Below are 14645 nucleotides of genomic sequence, written 5' to 3'. Positions count from 1 at the left end.
ATCACTTGCATGAGCCCGGGTCAAGATTTTAAATCTTCTATAGCCGATCGAGGAAGTGAGCGAGCTCCGTCGAATCATTGACTCTGAATATAATCGTCGTTACTGTAAGCATCAAGCGAGCACGTATACGCACACATTTAAAAGAATAGATGAGTATAAAAATTTAAAAATTTAGATCAGTTCAACCAAGCGTTCTATCATGCACCTGCTGGCACGTTGTTCCGCATTGGAGTCTATGCACACAATGCAAAATGGTACTTAAAGAACTTGGAGACCGTGTCTATAGCACAAGTAAAAGACTACAGGGAGTGTTTACCTAGGGTCCGTTTAGATTGCAAATTTTTACAACCGGAGATACTATAGCACTTTCGTTTGTATTTGACAAATTTTATCTAATCATGGACTAACTAGGCTAAAAAGATTCATCTCGTGATGTACAATTAAACTGTGCAATTAGTTATTTTTTTTACATACATTTACTGCTCCATGCATGTATCCCAAAATTGATGTGATGGAGAGAGAGTGTAAAAAGTTGGAATTTGGAGGGGATCTAAGCAAGGCCCTCGTATCACGCACCTGCACCAAAAGTTGCTCATTTCACAACGTGTGTCTTCGAGTCAAAGTAAACCATGCAAAAAGTTAACAAGTATGTAGCCACTACTCTCTACCTAGATTTTTTTTCGAGGCTTAACTTATGTCAAAGATTGATTTTGTATCGTCGAAGTCTTGGTATTTGTCAGTCCTAGTCTCAACGCATACTACTATGGATTCAGTACATACTACTACGTGGTGGGCCGTGGTCAGTGAAATGCTGACTCGATAGGAGGCAAGGGCGCTGGGCTCCAGTCTCACTCGGTCGGTGTCCCGGCGGTAGAGCTGCTCGGCCCAATGCTAGGTGGACCTCGAGTGGGCCGGAACATGGAGAGGGGCGGCAATAGTGCTGTTGGGCTCGGCGATTCGGAAATTTCAGGTAATCGAAAAATATACAATCTCAAAAAAAAGGTAATCGAAAAATATTGTTTCTTTTATTAGACTGTTATCTGATACTCTACTTACTTTTTAAGAAACATGATATAAACATAAAAACTTGCATACATTTGTGTAAGTATTTTTTTTTACAAAACACGGTACATCTACACGAATGCTCACATAGATTGTTAAGGCATCTTGGTTTTTACAAGAACACAGAACCATTCTCTCTTCACTTGCTTGCCGTGCAGCGTGTCTGACCAAGCACTACTCTTGCACCATGCTTTGTTGTCGCGGCGAGTCGCTGCTCTACCATTTCTGTGAATTGAGGTTGTGCCTTACCCGAGATCCAGACACCCTCTAATACTTCGATGGCTGCGTCCCGAGCCCGAACCCGAACGGGAACAGGGGATCGTAGTGCGCGTCGCCGGCGTTCATGGGCAGCTGCTCCACCGACCGGAACCACGTCCTCGACAGCTTCCCGGTGAACCCGTAGTCGCCGAACAGCACGTCGGCGACGCCCTGCCCCTCCGTCCCCGGCAGCCACGCCGCCACCAGCACGTCGACGGCGCCCAGGTACGGCTCCACCACCAGCGGCCGCCCGGACACGAGCACCACGACGCACCTGATGCTGCCGCACACGTTCCGGATGATGGCCTGCCCGGGCGCCGGGATGGTCAGGTTCGCGTTGTCGCCGGCGGTCTCGGCGTACGGCGGCTCGCCGACGACCACGACGGCGTAGTCGAAGCGGGCCTCGTTCTCCCGGACGAAACCGGCGTCGGGGGTCTCGGCGTAGACGACGTCGGTGCCCGCGGGCCCGACGGCGCGCCTGATGCCGTCGAGGATGGTCGTCCCGGCGGTGAGGTTGTTGCCCGTGAAGCCCTGCCAGGTGATGGTCCAGCCGCCGCACTGGCTGCCGAGGTCGTCGGCGTGGCTGCCCGCGACGAGGATGCTGCCGTGGGCCTTCTTGGGCAGCGGCAGGAGCGGCTTGTCGCCGGGTTTGCCGTTTTTCAGAAGGACAAGAGACTTGCGCACGGCTTGTCGTGCAAGGTCGCGGTGCTCCTTTTTCCCGAGCTCGCCGGCGAGGCCGGTGTCGGCGTAGGGGTTCTCGAAGAGGCCCATGGTGAACTTGACGCGGAGGATCCGGCGGACGGCGTCGTCGATGCGGCTCATCGGGACGGTGCCGTTCTGAACCAGCAGTGTGAGGCCGTCGATGAACTCCGTGTAGTTGAACGGGATCATGACCTGAAACATTGTATCTAAAATATTTCAAAATGGAGTACGGATTTAGAAAATTCATAAAAAATACTTCCAAAATCAAACCTCATGTAACATGTAGAGAGGGATTGAATCAACCACACTTGTATTGATTCAGAGTGTAGTATTTATACACGTTACATGCATGCATGAGACTAACTAATCTCTGCTAGATTGCTAGATTACAGGAGAGTCGCGGGGAGCCATGCGGAGCGTGGCAAGTGCGCGCGGCGCGCGGGGCGTGGAGCGCATGGCGCGGAACGGAACGCGCAGAGCAGAGCGCATCAGACGCGAGTCGTTCGCGTGACCCGCGCCGTGCAGTTGCATGAGATCCAACACCCCCCCGCAGTCTCAGCTCGTCGATCCGACGCAGAGGCTGGACCTAAAATCTTCAAACAACGCCGTCGGGAGTCCTTTGGTGAAAATGTCTGCGAACTGGCGAGCGCTTGGAATCTGTAGAACGCGAAGTTCGCCGACGGCCACCTTGTCCCGAACGAAGTGTATATCAATCTCGATGTGTTTGGTTCGCCGGTGATGAACGGGGTTGCGAGCCATGTACACACTCGAGATGTTGTCACAGTACGCCACCGTCGCCTGAGGAACAGCACATTGGAGCTCGCCAAGAAGCTGCCGGAGCCAAGAGCACTCTGCCACTGCGTTGGCCACGCCGCGGTACTCCGCCTCGGCAGATGATCTGGAGACGGTGGTCTGTCGCTTGGACGACCATGAGATGAGCGCGTCGCCGAGGAAGACAGCGAACCCAGATGTAGAGCGGCGAGTGTCGGGGCACCCTGCCCAGTCGGCGTCTGTGTACGCGGTGATCGTTGGTTTCTTGTTGGCATGGAGATAGAGCCCAAGCGTCGTCGTTCCCTTGATGTAGCGAAGGATCCTCTTGAGCATCGCACCGTGACACTCCTTGGGCGCGTGCATGTGCAAGCATACTTGTTGAACGGCGTAAGCTATGTCGGGCCGTGTCAGTGTCAAGTATTGGAGTGCACCAGCCATGCTTCTGTACCAGGACGCGGCCTTCAGAGGTACACCTTCAGTGCTTGAACACTTGGACTTGGTGTCGGCAGGGGTCGCTGTTGGTTTGCAGTTAGTCATGCCGGCGCGTTCCAGGATGTCCAGAGCATAGGCGGACTGGGAGAGAGCGAAGCCGTCGCCAGTGCGCCGGACGTCGATGCCGAGGAAGTAGCTGACGGGACCCATGTCCTTGACGGCGAACGCAGACTTGAGGTTGGCGATGATCTTATGTAGCAGGGCCGTCGTGGAGGCAGAGAGGATGATGTCGTCCACGTACAAGAGTAGGTACGCCATGGATGTGCCTTGGCCGTAGACGAACAGTGAGGAGTCGGAACGACATTGCCGGAAGCCAAGGGAGATGGCATGCTCCGCAAACCTGGTGAACCAGGCACGAGGTGCTTGACGGAGACCGTATAGGGAACGGGATAGGAGGCACACGGCATTCGGATGCGCCATGTCCTCAAACCCCGTCGGTTGCTGGCAGTGAACGCGTTCCGTGATGTTGCCGTGGAGGAACGCGTTCGTGACGTCCAGCTGGTGCGCAGGCCATTTCTTGGAGGCGATCAGCGTTAAGACGGTGCGGATAGTGGCTGGCTTGACGACCGGGGAGAAGGTCTCGCCGAAGTCGATCCCCGGTCGTTGATGAAAGCCACGAACCACCCACCTGGCCTTGTAGCGTTCGAGGGTCCCGTCGGACCGGTACTTGTGGCGAAACACCCATTTTCCGGTGATCACCTGGGCGTCTGGGGGTCGGGGAACCAGTGTCCAGGTGTTGTTGCGGAGAAGGGCGTCGTACTCGAGCTGCATCGCCGCACGCCAGTTGGCGTCTGTGAGTGCTGCGCGCACGGAGCGTGGAATGGGAGAGATAGCTGACGTAGTACCGGCAAGGGCGTACTTGGGGTTGGGCTTGCGGATCCCTGCTTTGGCGCGAGTTACCATGTGGTGTTGTGGTGGCTGCGGTGCGTCTCGCACGGTAGCAGGTGGAGGCGACGGCGTGGCCGTGACTGCGGCCGGCGAGCAGGTGGGTGCCCCTGGAGATGACGGCAACGAGCCGGTGTGGACTGTGGGAGGCGATTCCGGCACAGGCCCAGGCACCGGACAGGGGCGCGGGTCATCATCGTCGGTGGGCGCTGCCGTGGACGGCGACGTCGGGGGTGTACAGGCCGGCGTCGCAAGCCGGAACGGGAAGACGGTCTCGACGAAGTTAACGTGGCGAGAGGTGTAGACGCGGCGCGTGGCGATGTCGTAGCAGCGATAGCCACGATGGTCGTTGGGGTAGCCGAGGAAGACGCACGCCACGGAGCGCGGGCTGAGTTTGTTCGCGGCCGTTGGTGTGAGGTTGGGGTAGCAGAGGCAGCCGAAGACGTGGAGCTCGTCGTAGAGGGGTGGGGAGCCGAGGAGGAGCTGGTGTGGCGTCATGGTTCCAGTGGCGCGGCAAGGGCGCCTGTTGATGACGTACGTCGCCGTGTTCAGGGCCTCCGCCCAAAACGAAGAGGGAGCTGCACTTTGGATTAGTAGCGTGCGAACACAATCGTTAATCGTGCGTAAGATCCGCTCAGCCTTCCCATTTTGCTGTGAAGTGTGCGGACAGGAGAGACGAAAGCTAGTGCCATGGGCAGCTAGGAAATGGCGCAGGGCATGAGTATCAAACTCGCGCCCGTTGTCAGTTTGGAGAGCTAGAATGGGGAGCTGAAACTGTGTATGGACGTAGGAGAAGAAGGAGCGAATGATATTTTGAACATCAGACTTGCTGCGAACGGGGAAAGTCCATATGTAATGAGTGTAAGCATCAATCAAAACAACATAATACTTGTAACCCGAATTGCTATAAATTGGTGATGTCCAGACATCCGAATGCACTAATTGAAAAGGGAAATAAACTGGTGTTTCTGAAGAGGCAAAAGGCAGTCTAACATGTTTGCCCAGCTGACAAGCATGGCAAGAATGAGCTGCTGATTTATTACATCGGAAATCAAAGGTTTGCAGGATCTGATGGAGAGCGCGCGAGCCTGGATGCCCAAGACGGTTGTGCCACAGCTCCACCGAAGATGTTGACGAAGCAGTGAGAGCATGATGTTGTGGCAGCCGCAGAGGGTAGAGGTCGCCGGAGTTCTCACATCGGAGCATCACCGTTTGGGTGGCCAGATCCTTGACAGAGAAACCAACGGGATCAAATTCAATTGAGACATTGTTGTCGCGGGTTAGTTGTTTGACGGACACCAGGTTTTTTATCAGAGAAGGAGTAACGAGAACGTTGTTGAGATGGAGAGGAGAAGAAGATGTGGGAATGGTAGCGACGGCTGTATGGGTTACAGGCAGCCGGGCGCCGTTTCCAACGGTTACGAAAGAGGGAAAGGGGAGAGGCCGAGGGGAAGAGGTGATACCGGAGGTAGACGACATGTGCGATGAAGCGCCGGTGTCGAGGTACCAATCTGCGGAGCTCGGCGGCTGGGTGGCGACGCCGGCAGAGTTCAGGGCGGTGTAGAGCGCGCTGGTGTCCCATGGCGACGCACCGTAGGAGGAAGAAGGCCCCAGAGCAGTAGGAGATTGGTGATGGGCCATCATCGCCTGCTGGGCCTGAAACGGCGGACGAGGACCCAGGACGCCGGAGCCGGGCGCGCGGAAGGGCACGCCCCAGGCCTGGACAAGCCCAGTCCACGGGTTGAAGTTGCCCATCCACGGAGCGGGTGGGCGCTGGGGTGCGCCGCCGGAGCTGTTGCCGCCGAATGTGGTGGAGCTGGTGGTGGGGCCGCGTCCGCGGCGCTTGTGCTTGGAGCGGGAGCTGCGGTTGCCGCCAGTGTCGCCGCTGGAGGAGCCTCCAGTGCCGGAGGAGGGGGCACCGTGGCCGGAGGCGCCGCCCTGCGGAGCGGATCCGGCAGAACCACCGTGGCCGGCGAGGAACGCCTGGCCAGCCTCCGCCTTGTCGTCCTGTTGCAGCTGCAGCTCTTCGAGGAGGAGGTAGGAGCGCGCACTCATGAAGGTGTGCGTCTTGGAGGTGAGCACCGGCTTGACATGGCGAAATTTCTTGTTCAGGCCGCGAAGCAGATTCAGCACCTGGCTGGGCTCGGAGACGGGGTGGCCGACGTCGCGCAGGCTGTCGGCGAGCTTCTTCAACTTGGCGCAGTAGTCGGAGATGCTGAGGTCGCCCTGAATGATGCTGCGGAACTCGGCCTCAAGGAGAACCGCGCGCTGCATCTCATTATCGCGGAAGAGGCCCTCGATATCCGTCCAGATGGTGAACGCAGAGGCATCGGGCTTGTAGACGAGGTTGAAGACGCCCTTGTTGATGGTGGTGTAGATCCAATTGGTGAGGGTGCAGTCAACTTGACGCCACTCGGCATCGCGTTCGTTGAGTGGCGGCGGCGAGCGAACGTGACCGACGAGGCCAAACTTGCCGAGAACAGAGTCGAACAGGCAGCGCCACTGGCTGTAGTTGGAGTCGAAGAGGTCGAGGAGGATGGGGACGTGGTTCCGGATGTTGACCGTCTGAACCACGGCGAGGGAGGCAGGTTGAGGCGCGCCGAGAGGGAGGCCGGAGTCGCTAGAGTTGGAAGAGGATGAGGAGTGCGCCGGCGAATGCGCCATGGCGCTGGAGCGGAAGCGGGGATGTAGGATCACACGGTAACTGATACCATGTAGAGAGGGATTGAATCAACCACACTTGTATTGATTCAGAGTGTAGTATTTATACACGTTACATGCATGCATGAGACTAACTAATCTCTGCTAGATTGCTAGATTACAGGAGAGTCGCGGGGAGCCATGCGGAGCGTGGCAAGTGCGCGCGGCGCGCGGGGCGTGGAGCGCATGGCGCGGAACGGAACGCGCAGAGCAGAGCGCATCAGACGCGAGTCGTTCGCGTGACCCGCGCCGTGCAGTTGCATGAGATCCAACATAACATTCTGAAATGGATGGAGTGCTTATTACCATGTCAATGCCAGCAAGGATCCCGAGCTTGATGGACAGAAGGTAGTCGGCGTGTTCAGGGGTCGTGATGAAATCAAGTCCCTGGTAGTCCGAGATCACAAAACCCTGTAATGCAGGTATGCAAAGATAATTTTTAAAATTAAATTCGAATGTTTTGTGAAAATTCCAATGTATTTCGCAAACGTACCCTGAATCGTAGCCGTTTTTTGAGGAAGTCGGTGATGAGGAAGTGATCGGCGTGCATCTTGGCCCCGTTCCAACTGGAGTAGGAGACCATCACGGTGGAGACCCCCCGGATGACGGCGTTGTAGTAGGGCGGCATGTGAACGGCGAGCAGCTCGTGGAAGGTGGCGGCGGTGTCGTTGGCGTTGATGCCGCCGGCGGTGCCGCCGTCGCCGACGTAGTGCTTGGCGCACGCCGCCACGTTCCGCCGCCCGGCGACGAACGGCGCGCCCTTGCGGCCGCCGGCCGGGATCTCGCCCTGGAACCCCGAGACGATGGAGGTCATGCTCCGCACGAGCTCGGGGTGCTCGCCGAAGCTCTCGTAGCACCGGCCCCATCGAGGGTCCCTGCAGACCTGCACGCACAGATGACAGATTCTGATTCACGGATAAGAAATTCAGAGCTAGCCCATTTGTTTCTGCTACAAATTTGCTGCGAACTGATGCATCTTAGCTTTCGAAGCGGGAGTCACATTTTGGTTCCTTTGAAATTGGTATGAGATTCATGTGAAATTATAAGAGTTTAACTATGAGATCGCGATCGCGTACCGCAACGCATGGAGCGAAGATGTAGGGGATTCCGGTGGCCCTGACCTCTACTGCAACTGCTGCTCCAATCCTCTTCACTAGCTCAGGATCTCTGAACCAGTTAAAACTCAAGTCATCAGCTTAAGTGTCCCCTTCGCAAAAAAAAAGAGAAAGAAAGAAAGAAAGAAAGAAAAAGAAAGGGAGAGAGAGAGAGAGAGAGAGAGAGAGAGAGAGAGAGAGAGAGTAGTAGTGCGTGGTGGACCTGGTGCATCCGAGGCCGACGTTGTGGGGGAAGATGGTGGCCTTGTAGGCGTTGCCGTGGCCGTGGACGGCGTCGATGCCGTAGAGCACGGGGATCCCGAGGCGCGTGGCCAGGGCGCCGCTCTGCATCCCGTTCACCATCTTCGCCCACGCCTCCGGCGGGGCGTTCGCCGCCGGCACGCTGCCTCCGCCGCTCAGCACGCTCCCTGCACCGCACGACGTCCATGTGTGATTGATCGAAGGCGCAAGACATAGATCAAGCTAGCTGTTCATGGTTTAAATAAAACCAGGTGGACACATTATACTGACATGGCAAAGATCAAAATCGTTTCTCTTAATTCTGCCCACTTTAGAGGTCTTATTAATTCAGATTAAAACAAAACAGTGCCAATGCATAAGACTGAACAATTTCCGGACGGAAGATCATAGTCCTACCTATGAAGTAGCTGCTGATGACGTCAGGCGTGGCCTTCTCGCGCTCGATCTGCGACATCTGCCCGATCTTCTCGGCGAGCGTCATCCGCGCCAGCAGGTCGTCGATCCGCGCGTTCAGCGGCTGCGTCGGGTCCTTGTACTTGGCGCCATCCCCTCCGGCTCCGGCCGCCGCCACGACGCAGGTGCACAGCTGCAGCAAGACCAAGGCCGCCGCTGCGGCAGTGACGACGACGGCCGCCCCGGTGCAGCTACGGCCAACACCATCAGCAGCTGCAGCAGCTTGGACGACCGCCATGGCTGCTGATCAGCTTATCTTTCTTGTGGGCTTGTGGCTACAAGTGTGAAGTGTCGCCTATCTGTTGTGTGCACTGTAGCTTGGTGTTGCGTACAGTTATAGACAGGATCAGTGTCCCTATAAACAATTCAAGACAAGCTCGATCTTGTCACGTTGATTTGCATTGGAGTTTGCACGCATGGAAGTGGAACAATGCTAGCTAGTAGTGTCAGGAAATTCAGATTTGAAATGAACATTAATCTGAGGCAGCAAGCAACAGATTGATTCCCTTCCCAGATCCCAGAAGTACTAAATACAAATATCCAAGGAATATACAGCAGATTGATTCCATCCGAGTTTTCTGGACGCATAAAACGGTCAAGGCAGATCACTTGAACGTTACTCTAGCATTTGTTGCGCACGTCACTGACAAGATGATGAGTTCAGTTTCTTCAGGTCAAAGTGAACTCCTTATATAAAAGAACATTTTTTTTGTGAAGGGTAAATCTGATTTTCTTTCTTTTTTTGTCCGCTTGCAGTGAGTGATGTGGCCACTCGTCGACCGAGCTAGTATATCAGTAGTCCCGAGTGGAGTGGGGAGTTTCGTGTTGCATCATCAGCGGGCGGCCGGAGTCCATGGCGGTGGCTTTGCGCGCTTGGTGTGCACTGAATTTACGGACAGACAGAGACTGAAGACTCCTCTGACAATATTAAAATAAAAAAGATTTCGCCGTCCTTTCGAGGGGCAAAAAAAGACATACGTACTGAGAGTCTGAGAGACTAGCTGTTCATGTATCTAGTGGCAGGTAAGCTCGATCAGGCGAGAGAGCCGAGATCAGGACGTTGATGACTCGCAATGGAGTTTGTGCATGCATAAAAAAAAATGTTCAGAGCTGATGATGAACCATGGAAAGGGATCGTTCAGAATCGATGGAGTCATGAACCATCCAACCTTTGGGGACTATTCCACTTTGAGACTGAGACGAGTGGTCAGGACTCATCGCCGAGACAACCTTCGCGCTCGATCGCCGGCACTCTCTCCACGAAACTCGCCTGAATCTCCGGCAGATTCATACACTGGCGGAGGAAAGGCATGAGCGGCTTTTGGGGGGGGGGCAAACAAGAACAATTCACAAGACGAAAAATGCAGCGTCAAATCAAAGATCATCATTGCCTCTACGGCTCCACCTCCAGACAGATCAGATCGATGGAGCAAGAAATTCAGCAAGGACGGAGCCAAACAGTACGACAGCCTAAACTTAACAATGACTACAATGGCTGCAACGATGTAACGATGGCATACTTAATCATATATATTTTTTACATCAGCATAGCGTATTATTCTGCTTGATCTGATCCTAACAGTTTCAAGATCATGGATGGAACCCCTTACAAGTATGAGGTGGCGTTCGTCGTTGCAAGCAGGCGCTGGCCTTCCGCCGCAGCTCCGGGTGGGCAATCCGGGTTGCAGGTGGGGCAGTTGGCCTGGCAGTCGGCTAGCTGCTCGTAACATACTGGCCCAGGAGGCTTCTGGCAGCAGTAGCAGATGGCGTCGCCATGGACGCCATTGCAGAAGCATTTTACAGTGCAGAAGATCAGTTTCAGCTTGCTCTCACCATCATCGTCTGCAGCAGGTGGGCACTCGATCTGGGTGTGGTAAGCGCTTCTGTTGCTCGCGCTGCCAGTTAGGTAGACGCCTCTTGTGCGCCCGACATTCTTGAGCAGCTCATGAGAACGGCCTGTAAATATTTTGTGTTCGTCACTGTATATTTTTTTTAAAAAATGGAAATTGTCTCCGGCCTCTGCGCCCGCACACAGCCACCGCATATGATATATAAGAGTAAAATACACGTAAAATTTAATGAAGAAAATATGCCTGGTGTGTACTTACATTGTGCAGACAATGCTAGGCATCCAAAGAGAATAGCTAGCCATATGAGAGTCACAGATAGCAAGCTGCCGCCACCATTGCTGCCCTTCATACTGCTGCTTGTATCTTTACCCTTTCTTGCTTTTTCAACTGTAAGCCTCTCTCTGTTTGAGAGAAGATAGATTGGAGATGAGCAATGGCCTGGCTACCCAGCTCAATATATAAAGAGAAAAACTAGTCTTCCCTACAGGATGCTTTCATTATTCGACTAATTTGGAAACGAGTTATTGATTATATATCAAGAAGATTACAAGAAGTTATGGACATTAATTGCTTTCTATATAAGGTGGATAAGCAAAATAATGGTGCATATATAGGAATCATTCTTTTGTTTTGGTATGTATAGTATATCATGAATATATGACATGTGAGACTTATCCTTGCAATCCTTTTCAAAAAAAAAAAAAAAGAAGACTTATCCTTGCAATCTGCCAGAACACGTTGTCATGGACACAGTCAGCTGGCAGACACTTTAAAAGATTTGGAGATGAAAGATGTCCTTTTAAAAAAAAAGATATGACATGAAGTTTCTTTGAATAAACATTGGTATGTTAGGTCACAAGCAATAACGACACTAAAGGGATCAAAATAGATGTTGTTCAAGGAATCGCTAGAGTATTATTGTTTCATAACGACATGATTTTAACATCATCATATTACTACTACTACTCATGCAAGGAATCAAATCCGGCCGAGGTTGCAGTCGGGCAAGCGGGGTGGCAGAGGGGGCATTTGGCCTTGCAGTCGGCCAGCTTGTCGTAGCACAGCGGCGGCTTGGACTTGGAGCCTCTGCTCAGCTGGCAGCAGTAGCAGACGTCGTCAGGGTTGCCATGGCAGTAGCATTTCACGGTGCAAAATATGCTCCCCGCGTCATCGGCTGGGCACTCGATCTCCGTGTGGTAGCTGCTGCTTCTGTTGGTCGGGCTGGTGCTTATGTACAGTCCCCTTGTGCGCCTGACCTTGAGCTGCTGGTCGTGAGGAGGAGAAGAATGGCCTGTAAAATATTTCTTCTTTTTCAGTATGATACATGATATATAATTGCACGTAGAATTATTCGATCTTGATCACATATACCTCGTATATACGTTTTATTAGGTCAGATACGCCCTACATCATGAGATACACGTGTAGGAGTGGCTATAAGCGCGTGTAGAATAGACTATACATATTATATATATATATATATATGTATATATATAACCATAAGAGAAGATCGACCGACCGATGCATATATGTAATACTAATATATATATATGTATATATACTACTTACGTTGTGTAGGCAATGCTAAGCATCCAAAGAGAATAACGAAACAGCAGATGGCAATCACATGCACCGAGCTGCCCTTCATCTTTAATTTGGTCGGTTAGTTGCCTATCTGTTTGAGAGATCAGAGGTGAACAATGGCCTCTCCCTCAGCTCATCATCATCATCAGTGTGTGTGTGTGTGTGTGTGTGTGTGTGTATACACACACATATATGTATGTATGTATGTATGTATGTATGTATGTATGTATGTATGTATGTATGTATGTATGTATGTATGTATGTATGTATGTATGTACAAGCTTCCCTGCAAGAGATGCTTTAATTTGACTGTGGATTTTTTGGAAGTGAGTAACCGGTTAGATGTGAAGAGTAGTAGTGATCTATGGACACCGAATCTTTCATTGTTTTGGTATACATTAGTTATATATAAATGTATGACTAATTGTGAGGCTTATCATTCGCAATCTGCCTGATCAGATTGTCATGGACGGGCACGATCAGCTGGCAGGCACGCTGCAACTTGCAAGCGGGGCGGGATGCGGCTGCCCGCCCCGCGTCCGCGAGAGCCGCGACATTACTTTGCTTCCGCAAGCACAGCTCTATCCTTTGCGGCTGCTCGCCGACCGTGCGTGCTTCCGTGCTTCCGCTTCTGCAAGCTTAGCTCCGCATTAAAATGGAGAATTGCAGGCTGATTTGCGACGTATTGCGGGTACGCGGTGTGGGTTTGCCCAACGGATTTGCGGCAAACCCCGCCCCGCTTGCATCCCTAGCTGCAAGGCACAGAGAAATCCCAGAACAACTGGCTGCAACCAATGTACAAGGTGCAACGGGCCCGATCATCCAGTCCCCCAGGAAAATGTTGGGCCGTAAACATGGACCGCCGCGATGGTTATCCGTTCCGGAGTTGGGCCTCAAACGGGTCAGGTCCACAACCCTTTGCACTGGTTTTCGCGGGCCAACGTGACGCGTCAGCAACTACAGCCAAGCCGCAATGGGCCGTTTATTAACCTGGCAGTATACCAAATGGGCCGCACTTGTTCTCCGCAGCTGCGTGCATCTTCGTTCCAGCGCGCTGCTCTTCTTTGCGAGGAAAGCAGCCCACTTGTGGCATCATCCACCAGTAGCAGGATGTAGCGCCGGCCTCTTGGAGTTGCCGTTGTAACGGGGCCACACAAGTCGCCGTGTACGAGTTCGAGCGGCTTGTCCGCCCTGTACTTCACCTGCTTGGGGAAGGGGGCGCGCCGGTGCTCGGTGGTGATGCAGACGTCACACACCTGCTCAACGTGAGCCAGCTGCAGCAGCCCGCACACCATGCTGCTCCGCCCCATAGGGCGCCGAAATTGACATACCCGAACTGGTCGTGCCACCGCCAAGCATCATCGCCACGGCGTGCGGTGAGGCAGACCGGCCTTGCGACCTCCAGTCGCAGCATGTACAGCCCGCAGCAGGGAACCCTTGCCAACAGCCAGCTCTCACGACCATGGATCCGCAAGACACCATCTTTGATGTAAATCTTGGATCCGATCTTGTCAAGTTGCCCAAATAAGATGATAGAGTTGCGCAGCCTCGGAATATAGTAGACCACATCCAGAGCCTTGTATTCCCCGTTCCTCCCGGAGAAGATGATGGTGTCACAGCCATGGATGGCCATGACCGACCCGTCACCGAACTAGACCGAGCCACGCATAGCCCTATCGAGGTGGGAGAAGACGTCGCTGCGCCCTGTCGTATGGTTGGTGGCCCCTGTGTCCAGGTACCACCCTTCCATCAACTAATCTTCCCCGCCCTTTCCAAGGTAGGCTTGAGCCCGAGGCTACTCGATGCAGGTAGTCGTAGTAGCCATCGTCATAGGCAGGGGAGCAGACTCGCGATCGACCCCCGTGGTCGTTCGATTACTCATCAGCCGCCTTCTTGACCATCCCAACCACTTCCTTAGCCTCCTGCACAGAAAACAGCTCGGTTTGCTGCTCCTCCGAGTGGTTTCCACACATACCTATGCCATGAAAAGGCACGGCTTTTCTTCTGTCTGGGCTAGGTGTGCTTGCCCCTTCTTGGGCTGCTTGCACTCACGTGCTCAGAGGCCAGCACGGCCACAGTTGTGGTAGGTGTCGTCGCTCGGTGGCTTCCTTGCCTCACCGCCTTTGACTGCTTTCTTCTTTGGAGCCGGCGGGCGCCGCCACTGGCTCCAGCTGCCTTCGGTCCTGGACGAGCCCTCACCCGACTCACGATCTCGCCAACGCAGCGCATCTACATACAACAGTTTGCCCGAGTCGCGATTCGCGTCGGCGCGGTCCATGCGGTCCTCCTGTGCCTTCAGACGCCCGGTCACCTCCTCTAGTGAGAGGCAGGAGATATCCAGCAACGTCTTGATGGACGTCACCAGGTGGTCGAACCGAGGTGGCACCGACCAAAGGAGTTTCTCGACTACTCGCTGCTCCTCCATCTCCTCACCTAGTTTCTCTAGGTTGATGATGAGGTTGGGCACACGCAGAGCTAAGTCATTCACCTTTTCGCCGCTGCGACACGTCATGGCTTCAAACTCCCTCCGCAG

General features: G+C 53.7%; 2 protein-coding genes across 2 annotated transcripts; both read right to left on the bottom strand.

Moving 5' to 3' along the window:
* Window positions 1-1069: 1069 nt before the first annotated feature.
* LOC112902365 (beta-glucosidase BoGH3B-like) lies at window positions 1070-8721 on the bottom strand. The gene is made up of 6 exons (XM_025971414.1): window positions 8622-8721; window positions 8188-8392; window positions 7947-8037; window positions 7364-7753; window positions 7177-7281; window positions 1070-2214 (listed from the first exon to the last, which is right to left on the bottom strand). The coding sequence occupies exons 1-6, from the start codon at window positions 8704-8706 to the stop codon at window positions 1330-1332; spliced, it is 1761 nt and encodes a 586-aa protein (XP_025827199.1). The 5' UTR covers window positions 8707-8721; the 3' UTR covers window positions 1070-1329.
* A 1411-nt stretch (window positions 8722-10132) lies between these two features.
* Window positions 10133-10937, bottom strand: LOC112879107. The gene is made up of 2 exons (XM_025943474.1): window positions 10787-10937; window positions 10133-10634 (listed from the first exon to the last, which is right to left on the bottom strand). Exons 1-2 carry the CDS (start codon window positions 10875-10877, stop codon window positions 10285-10287), a joined length of 441 nt encoding a protein of 146 aa, XP_025799259.1. The 5' UTR covers window positions 10878-10937; the 3' UTR covers window positions 10133-10284.
* Between the last annotated feature and the right edge of the window lie 3708 nt (window positions 10938-14645).

The sequence above is a fragment of the Panicum hallii genome, chromosome 1 (assembly GCF_002211085.1).
Source record: "Panicum hallii strain FIL2 chromosome 1, PHallii_v3.1, whole genome shotgun sequence".
Classification (NCBI taxonomy): Eukaryota; Viridiplantae; Streptophyta; class Magnoliopsida; order Poales; family Poaceae; genus Panicum; species Panicum hallii.
This window is presented reverse-complemented; position numbering and strand designations above follow the sequence as displayed.